We start from the raw sequence: 11,473 nt of genomic DNA on the forward strand, positions 1-11,473 counted from the left end.
CAAAGTTTTAAATGTTTTTATTCAGGTTCATACTCTTTCTGGTCAAGCGGCCAATCTCCTGGTTGGTTTAAAATCTGGAGGGATGAAAAACATTCGTTAACAGTTATTCCATCACTACTTTAACCCTTTCAAACCTGAGCAAATTGGCTTGTTTTTTTCAACATCAGAAGAAGGCAATGAGCATCAAAAGAAGAAATGTCCCAAAAATTGAGTAAGAAATTTGCAAAAAGGACAAAAAATTGCCTGAAAATTGTTTTAAAAAAAGAAAGAAAAAAAATTAAAAAAGGAAATTATAATTATATATTTTTTTTTTTCCTAGATTTTTAAAATCATTTTCTAAATCTACATTCTTGCAATTTGTGGAACCAAGTTGCTCGTTGCCTTTTGCATTTTTTTTTTTTAAAGAAATCGCACCAGTTTGCTCAGAGTTCAAAGGGTTAACCTTGACAACTTTGGCGTTCACATTCTTGCAAACAGATATAGCTCCAAATACATATAAGATGCCAAAAATGCTGCAGTTTAATTAACCTCAAAAGCTTACCCTCTTGCTGTTGTTGCCACCCATGTTTGTGAAAGCATCATGTGGTAGGTCAGTTTAAACTCCAGGTTGATGGATTCATGATATTTAGAAATCTTGGAAGGAATCTAGGAAGATCCAATTTCTGTTGAACTCTCAATGTGGCCTTCGTGGTTTGATGCTTGAGGTGTAAGCTCTGCATCTCGGCCCGCTGTCGGTGTGGGTGAAGCAGACTTTGTGCTCCATTCTGCGGTGACTGAAGGAACGATTGATGAAGTAGAGTTCAAACTAGGAGGAAGGGTTGTCTGACGGGGAATGAGTTCACTGTCTGATGTGTGAGTAGCATCATTTGTAGGATGTGTTTGGAAAGGTTTGAATTTGCCTTGGACAGGACTTGGTGCTCGGTCTGGTGGGGCAGGACGCCAGCTGGGTCTGCTTCCTCCGAAATTATAATTTTGCTGCCTTTCACTTGATGCTGGATGATCAAACCCTGGTTTTGTTGAATCATGGTTGTAACCGCCTGAATTGTGTATTACATGTGAAAAACCTGTTTCCCATATCTTTCTAGAACTAGCTTGGGGCGTTTTTTTGTCAAAGGCAGGCTTGAGGCGACGGACGTGAGTGTATCCTCTGGCTTCAGACGTCATATCGCGCTGCTATAGGCCCTGGGACTCCATGCTGGAAAAGAAGTCTTTGTGTCACTTTTTCCTGCTGAATTTCTGTCAGGAGATTGTCCCTCCACGACTGAGTCAGTCTGCTTGTCTTTGGGTTTTAAAACTGTTTGTAAAAAGTTTGTTCTGCCCTGATTGAAACTTTTGGGTCTGGTTGTGAGACGTGACTCCTGTGGATATATATTTTGTTCGATGGGGTTTACGTGCATCTTCTGAGACTTGACAGCTTGAATATTTAGACTTTGTTTATTGCCGTGGGAGTAGAATGGCGCCCCTTTGTTGTTGTGTCTAAGGCTAAATGGGACTTTGTCAACCTGAACAGGTGAAAAACTTCCTGTCGACCTCATTCTGGTATTATAGATTTGTGATGGAACCTGAACTGCACCTGTGGAGAATACAGAATCAGAGTTTGCTTGGTGAATCTTCTTGCCGTCAGGAAAAGCTTTGTGTCCAGGGCGGTTGTATGCCACATCACTTCGTCTTTGAATAACTGAGGGTGAATTGAAGCCAGGTTTTAATTGGTTGATTTGGCTTTTTGGTACATTTTGTATCTCGGGAGTAACAGGATAACGTCTTATGATTTGTGTGATGATTTGGAGGCAGTGGTGTGATCTTCTCGTGTGGGGTAAATGCTGCCACTTTGCAGTCTGTCCACACTTGATGTCTTGTAACCAGCTGTAGGGATTTCTGACAATAGGTGGTTCTCTCCATCTTGTGTCGTCTCTGTTGTCATTGTGGACTCCCCTTTGGGCCTGTCCCACTTGGACGTGTTGGACATAACCTGTTGAAACAAAACACACAGATGGGAAATTTCCAAAACAACAGGCAACTCACTTCAGTTATATTACAATATTAATTTTGAGCTGGGCAATATGAAAAAATCAAATAGCAATTTTTTTGACCAGATATAATGACATTATTGTAGAGTTGACTATTGGTGCTTTTACAAAATATTTATACAATGAGATTTTTTAAAAGACAATAAGTTAATGGTTAGCAATAATTAGTAGGGATGCACAATATTGTCCTAAAATCCTCAAAATGTCAAAACATCCTAGAAATGTCCAAAAATCCCTGAAATGTCCGAAACTCAAAGAAATGTTATGAAATCCTGGAAAGACTTTATAATTCTAAAAAAATCCTAAAATCTGAAAAACATCCTAAAATCTGAGAAATGTTCTGAAATGTTAAAAGCATCCTCATATCCTAGAAATGTCCCAAAATCATAAAAAACATCCTAAATGTCCTAAAACCTGAGAAACATCCCCAAATCCAAGAAATGTTCTGAAATCTTGGTAATGCCTTAAAACTCTAGGAACATCCTAAAATTTTAGAAATGTCCTAAAATATTAGAAACTTCGCAAAGTCCAAGAAGTGGCCCCCAAGCAAAGCAATGTGTGAAAGCACCGACAGTCAACCCCACAATATCACTGCAATACTGACATAGAGGTATTTGGTCAAAAATATTGTGATGTCTGATTCTCTCCATATATCCCAGCCTTAATTAAAGTTGCATATTGACATATTGTGCGATACCTCTCTGAGTATTCTCACAATTTACATCACCAACCAGCAGCCAAAAGCAAAGCACAAACAGCCTGCAAAGTAAAGTGCAACACAGGTTAATATCAGAAGTTTCCAAAGTACATTTAAGTAAATATTTAAGAAAACTGCAATCAGAAGTGACACAGAACAGGACAATTTACCTCAAACAATGTGTAGCGCTCATTGTCAAGCTTGTTTCCAGCTGCTCTATTCCCAATAGTAACTCATGCTACAACTGATGTGTTGTAACAGGGAGCACAGAGCCGGAGCCCTGCTTCAATCCTCTGAGCATGAGAGGCAGATCAACTCAGCTGTTCTTCATTTTGAACTAATTGCTGCTTGGACTTCAACACCCAGAGCTGCAGGAAGATGAGAAAGCTGTACTTTCCCCCAAATAAGATCAATTGAAGGTAAATTCTCCCACTCAATGCCATAGTTCTGATGAAATGAGCAGAATACTGTGTAGAAGCCATAATATTTGTTAAGGTAGCAGCTTGTGTTGAAGGAAGCAAGCATTTGCATATTTTAGATCAAAAAATGTATATGGACCCACAGACTGTCTGTACTCAGTGTTTTGTGTCTCTAACGTTACAGGGTTCCCACATATTTTCATGGATAAAATTGCAAAACTTTGCCATGATTTTGTCTAGGACCCCTTTTTTTCTTTTCCCACTTGTCTGCCGTGTTTTCAAACATGTGATTCAAACTCTAATCAGAATTTCAGGATGTTCAAGGACTCTCAGAAATATGAAAATCCAGCAGTAAATTCTGTTTTCAGTTTCTGCCTGTGAAAAATAGTGTCATCTTGGTGATATTTTTCTTTCAAAAAGTCATGTCCCTTTTTTTTTTTTTTAAAGGAAAAAATAAACAATCAAAAAAATCACCCCGAAAGTTTGTTTACTATAAAAATTGCCCCACACTGTTTTTTTAAGAAATAAAAGTTACAAAAATAGCCTAGAAAATTAAAGAAATTGCCAAAAATTACTAATAAAGAAGAACAAAAGAGAAGTCAATTTTATGGATGATAATAATAGGCTTTTTTTTTTTTTTTTTTTGTTTTTTTTTACAAATCAATCAGGTTTGGAGAGCATGTTTTCTTACAAAAATTGGGGTCCCCCCCCAATAAATTCACTGTAATGTTACATAATGTAATATAATGTATATTTTATTAAATTCCATGGCTTTAACATGTTTTCCATGACCGTAGGATCCCTCACTTTACTTTTTTTTTTTTTTTTAATAAATTAACTGTAATTTTACATTCATGTTATATAATGTGTTACACACAACACATTGCCATGATTTTATCCGAACACAGACGGATGATTTTTCATACATGAATCATCTTGAAGCTGTATTGCAAACGAAAGCTTCACCATAAAGAATTATATATAGGATTCATTTAGCCTGCTCAAAACTTTGCATGCATATAACTTTTTTAAGGACTGAAATGTTAACCACAGATTTGTGGAGGAAAAGGAGCGCATATCATAGAAGTATTTTGAGCCCAATGAATGTAACCACTTCTAGTCACAAGAGGGCGCTGCTAGATCAATGAGAGAAAAAAAAAATTTCTTTTTCACCTCTTGAACACAACTTGTGTTGCTTCACATAAAGCAATGAAATATATCAAAACCCAAGAATGAGAATCAGCATGTTATACATACTGTTAAATCTAAAATAAACAAATATATTAACTTTCATATAGCACAGCATAGATGTTGTGTATATGCATGTAATATACAGTATGCCACACAGCTGTTGAATAGTTCAGACACTAGATATTATATTTATTTATACAGTCAATATGGAAACATTTTCCTAAATCACACACCTCAGTGAAATATTGATGATAATCTCATGAAAACATATAAAAGACATCCATCATTTCAATCTAGTGCAGAATAGACTTCAGCATTTACTTTAAGGCAGTTGGTCAGTACATCGTCTCTCAGCACAAATGGCAATAATTCCCTGATGAAAATATTATAATATAATTTAATACCAAAAGCAATGAAACCCAAATACAATATTAAGATTAAATATGTTTATGTAGTTGTCTCTATACATCTGCTGGAATGACCTGTAAAGAAACAGGAGAAAAAGTGTAGTGTGAAAGTCACAGTGAAATTTGAACCGTCAAAAGTCTAAAGAATTAACTTTGCACATGTACAGCTTTAGAGCAAAAATAATATAATAAATTGTACATTTAATATAGGGAGTTTATTGTTTTAGTGTACTTTTAAACTCAACTTCTCAGAGGTGTAGGCGTAAGATCTTTATCAAAATGAGTTTGCAAGGTGACTGAAGCTCGCCGCGTTTGACAGACAGTGATATAACTTCTCATAGGGGCTGATCCTTTTTCACACATCAGTCAAAAACACACATTGGATTCACTCCTCTGGATTTTTCATCATTCCTAAAATCATCCAATCGTGTTACTATAACACCTAATTTGTTCTATAAACAGAGCTCCAGATGTCCTTGTCCTGGGACAATATGTTTATTTAAAAAGGGATAAATAACAAGCAGATAACTTTCTCTCAGTGCCCTGTGTCTAAATGGTTTGACATCCATGTCATTAGACATACAGTAGATGTCCCGGAGTCAGGGAACTTTACTCTTACATACTGTCTGTTATCAGTGTAAATACTTTTTCTTACCTCAGTGTATTTCCTGCTCTCTCTTATTTCCCTGCACTCTTTCCCAGGGTGGCGATGGCTTTGTTCTCCAGGATCTCCGTCTTCTGCTCAGGCTGAAGCAGAGTGTTTGACGCCATCGCTTTTGCCACCGCCTGGATTGGGATGGACATGGACGTAGAGCACACGGAGGAAAGGGCACCGAAGAATTTCCTGGTCATCCACTCGGCGGGCCGACTCTCCTGTCTGTCCACCAACAAAACCCTGTTGGGAGGAAAAATATAAAGGTATTTAGTGTTTAGAGCTTGTATTGGTGTTGGACTGGGTTATTTAACCCATTGATACCTGAGAAAATTGGCTTGATTTCTTTCAAAAACATGAGAAGAAGACAACGAGCAACTTAAGGAGAAATGACCCAGAAACAAGCAAGAAACTAATCAAAAGTACAAGAACATGAGCCGAAAATACCCACAAAAAAAACAAATAAAACAAACAGGAAAGTTAAAAAAAAGGAAAATTACCTGAAAAAAATGACAGTTTCAGAGCCACTGATAGCTCTCAAACTAGCTGGAATGACAGACTGGCTGACAGTGAATAATAATAATAATGCAATTTACATTATTCAGAGTTTAGGCCACATAATTTGTACTGCCATCCAACCTGCATGTGCTGCTGTGTGTTGTGACTTGTGTGTGTCCACAAAATAACCACGAGCAGCCTGTTTAAAATACTATCCGTTTAACATTAATATGATTCTGAACATGACTTAGTCCTTTCAGATGTTATCTGTTTTGGGGAGCCCTGATAGATAACCTTGAAGCTCATACTCAGCTAAAAGAAAATAGAAGATGGTTCAAATAATGTTCCAGGACAACACATGATTTTCCAGGATGTTTTACTCTTTACCTTATTTTTCATTTTCATTTTCAGTTACTGAAAAATCGGTCAGCTGTTTCCAGGAAGTGTGTGAACCCTGATGTATGTATAGTTCAGTTTGGGGACAGTTTTTCCTGTCTCATGTGTAAAATCCGTCTCATAAAATGATTGAATCACTCACCCTGGTCTGTAAATGGAATATCTGTCAAAACCCAGCGCCTCAATATCTGCTTCCACTTGTCCCTGGAAGAAAATCCATTTCATGTTGATCCTTCAGTGACAGTCATTATTTAATGAGACAAATAGGTAAAGCTTAGGCTGCGAGAAAGAAGAGCACATCAGTATGTGGCCAGCAGTTAAGGAAGAAAAAAGTACCTTGACTTTGAGGTAGAGGAAGTTGCTGTTTTTATCAGCTCCTCTGGAGGACTCCAGGTGGAACTGTGTGCAGCCTCCTGCTTTGGCGAGCTCAGCTGATTTAAGGACATAGTCATGATCAACGCGGATAAATCCGTCCTGAAATAAAAGAGGGAAATAAAAGAAAAAAAATATTTTGACAGAAACAAATCACATGTTCATATTGCAATGACTGCAGTAATTAATAAGAACAAAGATAAGACAAAGACTTGATATATTAGTGTATTCACAGTAGTGGAAGAATTGTTCAGTTCCTTTTCTTGAGCTGAAGTGCATTAAAAATGTTACTTTAGTAAAAGGAAAAAAAACTGAGAGTATTAAAATTCTACTTTTGGTACCCAATGCAGAGAAATATAAAAAAAAACTAAAATTAATTTTATTTCATTAGAAAAAACACCCCAAACCTCAAAATTATTGAAAAGAAAATATTTTTAAAAACACCTGAAAAAAACGAAGATATTATAGGGGGGGAATTTAACAAAAACTCACACACACAAAAAACTCAACAAAAATATAAAAAATATTACAATAAAATATTTAAAACCATCCCAGAAACTCAAAACTGTAAAACGAATTCGAAAAAAAGTAAAAATGCTTCATAACTCACAACTAGAAAATAATAGGGGAAAATACTCCTAAAACTCAAAATGATAAAAAAAAAAGAAGACAAAAAAAATTGAAATTATTAAAAAATACAGAAAATGACTTAAATGTTTATCAAAATATTTGCAATTAATTTTCTCACAAAAAGCTAATTGATTAATCAACTACTCATTTCAGCTGTACTTGTATAAACTGTTCGAAGTGAAAAGTACAATATTCCCCTCTGAAATGTAGTGAGTAAAAAGTATGAAGTAGCATGAAAAGAAAATACTCCAGTAAAGTACAAGTTCCTTGAATTCATACTTAACTACTGTACTTGAGCAAATGTGCTTAGTTACATTCAACCACTACCTAGACAGTTTATCAGTCAGGTGCTAGAGGAAATGTTGCACATGGCTAAGAAACTGCTGAGTCATTGCTATAGACCAACAATCCCATCAAAGCCCAACAGATGTACAGTATTTTTGTAATTCTGTGCTTCAGTACAGCAGAAAAATCTTGACTGTAACACTGTAAAAGTACACATGTTGGATTTGTAAAGTTAAAAGGATACTTTGCTGATAGTCATCCAGCTTTGTATAATAACAATGTGGGTAAATGACCTGTGGTAAACTTTCCTCTGTCTAACCAGTGCCTAGTTATCCACTGTCAGATTACGTGATTTACATCGCCTGGTGATGATTCGCTGGCTCTTGAGGCTGTTGCTCGAAATACAGGCTGTGCTTGCGCATTTTCGTATTGGCCACCAACCCAGCCGCAGCCTCAGCGGACTCAAAAGAGTATACAGCTGATCAAGAGACACACCCACCAATCTCGCTGTATCTAAAACTCGGATTAAACAGTTAAACTAGGCAGTGCTGACTGAATTAGGATGAGGGCCTTCTTTATATCGGTGAAATACTTCTTTACACTTACAGCCCCTGCTTTCGCTCTGGTCGTTCCCAGACAACAGTAGCCAACATCATGGCCCTGGAAGGCAGCAGCATAATCATCAAGCTTCTCAAAGTCCACCACCTCCTGTACCTGGAGGCATAGAAAACACACAAAATTTCACTCTCAAATAACTCAAATAATGAATTACGAGCAATGGCAGCTAACTGACGTCTCAATCAACCCACTGACCAGGTTTTCATACGCTTTGTCCTCAAAGGTGAGCTGTCGCCGTCCGATGAGAGTGATCTTGGAGAAGATGTTGCGCCCCAGCAGCTCTTGAAGTAACACACTGCCTGTTTCCCCAGAGGCACCGAGGATGAAACAGCTTTTATTTTGCTGCCTGAAGTTTTCCTCCAGAGTCTTCATGTCCTCTGCCATGCTGTGTGCCAAAGCAGACATCACACACGAGTGCAGGTAAGGCGAAAATAAAACACACGTGCTTTTTGCAGGCAATTTGTGTAACAATGTGAAACATGCTGGAGAACAGTTGTTTACTATCTGGGCATAGGGCATGTTTTTATATACTCATTTGGGCACTAAATGGTAAATTCATGGTGCAGTTGGATAAATGAGCTCCCATTGTATAGTTTCATGACAAGAACAGAAAAAAAATTAAAATTAGAAAAAACACTCCAAGACTTCAAAATTATTGAAAAGAACATAGAAAGAAACCTAAAGGTAAAAGAAAAAAATCCCCCAAACTTGAAATTACTTTAACATATAAATATATATATATATATATATATATATATATATATAAAAAATATAAAAATGGAAATTATAACAAAGGAAAAAAACCATGTCAATCTATGAGCTGCAAGTGTATAATTCTCATCAACTCATCAACCTTGGTCGACAGCATTAATAAAATGTATAAAATAATAAAAACTGCAATTTATGACAAAGATATGAGAAGATGGATATAATTCAGAATCCAGTCCTAGTTTTGTTTTGCGAGTTGAGATTGTTTATTGTAACAACAAAAAGAAGCTTTAAATGCTAAGTTTCTTAAAGGGGTTTGCTTTGACGTTCACTCTGATTACCAATGGGGTTCTTCTGTTAATCTAAGCCAGCATTACTGACAATACAGATATCTTAAATCTTAGAGCGCAAATGCACTGCACTGCTTTAAAAACCTGGAAACTGAAATATTGCCTAAAAACCTGGCAGGCAGAGCTGAAAGCTGAATAATGGATTAATTAACAGTAGTACCCCTGTCATATACAGAAGCAGAAACCAGTCTAACAGGTCCAATCAGAGGATCAAAATGAAGTCTGGGCATCTCTACATGCCAGGCCTGAAAGTGCTTAGTCATTGTTGGGCATTACCGTTGATAACTGTTTATATTTGAAAAACAACCAGAAAGGAAAACTTTAAGTTGTACCAGTGAAATGTCTTCACTTTGAGCACCCAAAGACTTTGCTGAAGATGTAGACATTTCTTTTGTGTCTATAAAATTAAAAATGACTGACAATGACAGACAACATTTGTGTCTTTCTCAAGACTGACAAGATGAGGTGAAAAAACATTACAGCCAATGAGACAGCTGAATGCTAAGGTAGAATATTAAAAAAAAATAAATTTAAAAAACTGTAAAAGTCCCATTACTAAACTCTTTGAAACCTGGATTGACATCACTTTTCTCATGCTGTGTTCAGATGCCTTTTACAAGCTATTTAACCCTTTGAGACCTGAGCAAATTGATTTGATTTCTTTCAAAAACAAAGGGTAACAAACAAACAATAAAAAACTTGGCAAAACATGTCCCTGAAATTGCGATAAATTAGTTAAAAAAAAAAAAAAAAAACAAGAAAAAAAGGTGAAAAGAAACAACCTAATAATTACTTTTTACAGGGTTCCTATGGTCAAGGAAAACCAGGAAAAGTCATGAAATTTCACAATCACAAGTTTTGGAACAGCATTTTGTTTACCATCACATACATTTCTTCTGAAACATTTTTTTTAATTTAATGTGAAATGTCAGGGGAAAGTTTGGGGAAAAAAATCCATGAAAATATGTGGGATCCCTGTTTTTAATTAACTATATATATGTATTATACAAGTATTATAATTATATATGTACATTTATGTTACAGGGGAATTTTTTTTTTTTTTTCAGCATTTTTTAGGTCCTTTTTTTGTTTAAATTTACATTTTTGTGCTTATTTTCGCGGGTAATTTTCTTTCTTTGTTTGTTTTTCAACAAATATCTTGCCATTTATCGGGCCATGTCATAATGAGTTGCTTATCGCCTTTTCCTTGTTTTTCTGAAAGAAACCAAACCAGTTTGGTTTTTATAGGGTTAAACAGGCGCATTATCTGAAAAAAGACAAATATATATCCATGTTGAATTGTACCTGAGAAGTGACAGTTATTGAAGCAACATTTAAGGCAGAGAAAACATGTAGAAGCACAGAGGCAGAGCACATTAGTCTGTATTCACATTCGCATAAATAAAACCTTACAACGTTTATACTGGAGGTTTATACTGGTGGTGGGACCACTGCAGTTGACATTAAACATGACTTAAATTGGCATTTAGCTCACGTTACACTACATACCGTCCTGCATGTAACTGGTGTGAGACAGCAGCCGCATTAACGCATGCATGTGTCGCGTGCAGCTGTCATTGAAGCAAACAGAGATCTGCGCTGTTCGTTACCTGGTGTATTTAACCGGAACGGGGTCGTCGAAATAATTCAGAACCACTGCAACGACAACAATTACGACAGTGAAGATCCCGGTCGCTTTTCCCAGGGCGGTGACCAGCAGTTTCATAACAGGCATCGCTATGAGCAAACGATTAGACGGAGCACTTCCTGGTTGCTTCATTTTAGCAGACGGTGCTCTCAGGAGTCAAGAGTCAGAAATGATCAACACCGTCAGTGATCGATGGCACCGGTTCATATCAGTACTTTAAATTGTATATTTTATTTATTGATTTGGTATTGTGATTAACCGAAGAGAAATGGAGAATCTCACAAAGCCTCGTCCTCATCCTCGTTCACCACTGCAGATAATGCTTTAAGGTCCGCGCATGCGCATTTGAAAAAAATCCCTATAAAATTCAATATGACATTTTCACCCATCGTGGCCCATTAAAACATAATAAGTGTCTCTTTACCGTGTTACTTGCATATTTGGTGTTAACCCACATTGAGCTGAATTGTAATCTAATTCATCAAAGGATGGGTCTTTGGCAGGGGGTCCGGGACCCCTAGGGGGTACTCAGAGTTACTGCAGGGGGCTGTTTTTTATATATATTTTTAAAAAAG

The 11,473-nt window shown here is 36.6% G+C and overlaps 1 protein-coding gene and 2 long non-coding RNA genes across 3 annotated transcripts; all 3 read right to left on the reverse strand.

The window, feature by feature from the left end:
- LOC121938560 lies at positions 1-1,777 on the reverse strand. Its single transcript, XR_006105305.1, has 2 exons — positions 542-1,777; positions 1-74 (listed from the first exon to the last, which is right to left on the reverse strand). It is a non-coding gene; the product is annotated as an uncharacterized LOC121938560 (long non-coding RNA).
- Positions 1,778-1,804: 27 nt separating this feature from the next.
- Positions 1,805-3,017, reverse strand: LOC121938559. The gene is made up of 3 exons (XR_006105304.1): positions 2,895-3,017; positions 2,725-2,786; positions 1,805-1,969 (listed from the first exon to the last, which is right to left on the reverse strand). It is a non-coding gene; the product is annotated as an uncharacterized LOC121938559 (long non-coding RNA).
- A 1,482-nt stretch (positions 3,018-4,499) lies between these two features.
- LOC121938562 (oxidoreductase HTATIP2-like) lies at positions 4,500-10,985 on the reverse strand. The gene is made up of 7 exons (XM_042481789.1): positions 10,861-10,985; positions 8,388-8,577; positions 8,181-8,288; positions 6,624-6,761; positions 6,430-6,491; positions 5,397-5,636; positions 4,500-4,816 (listed from the first exon to the last, which is right to left on the reverse strand). Exons 1-6 carry the CDS (start codon positions 10,983-10,985, stop codon positions 5,420-5,422), a joined length of 840 nt encoding a protein of 279 aa, XP_042337723.1. The 3' UTR covers positions 4,500-4,816; positions 5,397-5,419.
- Positions 10,986-11,473: the final 488 nt, after the last annotated feature.

This window comes from Plectropomus leopardus, unplaced genomic scaffold, assembly GCF_008729295.1.
Source record: "Plectropomus leopardus isolate mb unplaced genomic scaffold, YSFRI_Pleo_2.0 unplaced_scaffold2992, whole genome shotgun sequence".
Taxonomy (NCBI): Eukaryota; Metazoa; Chordata; class Actinopteri; order Perciformes; family Serranidae; genus Plectropomus; species Plectropomus leopardus.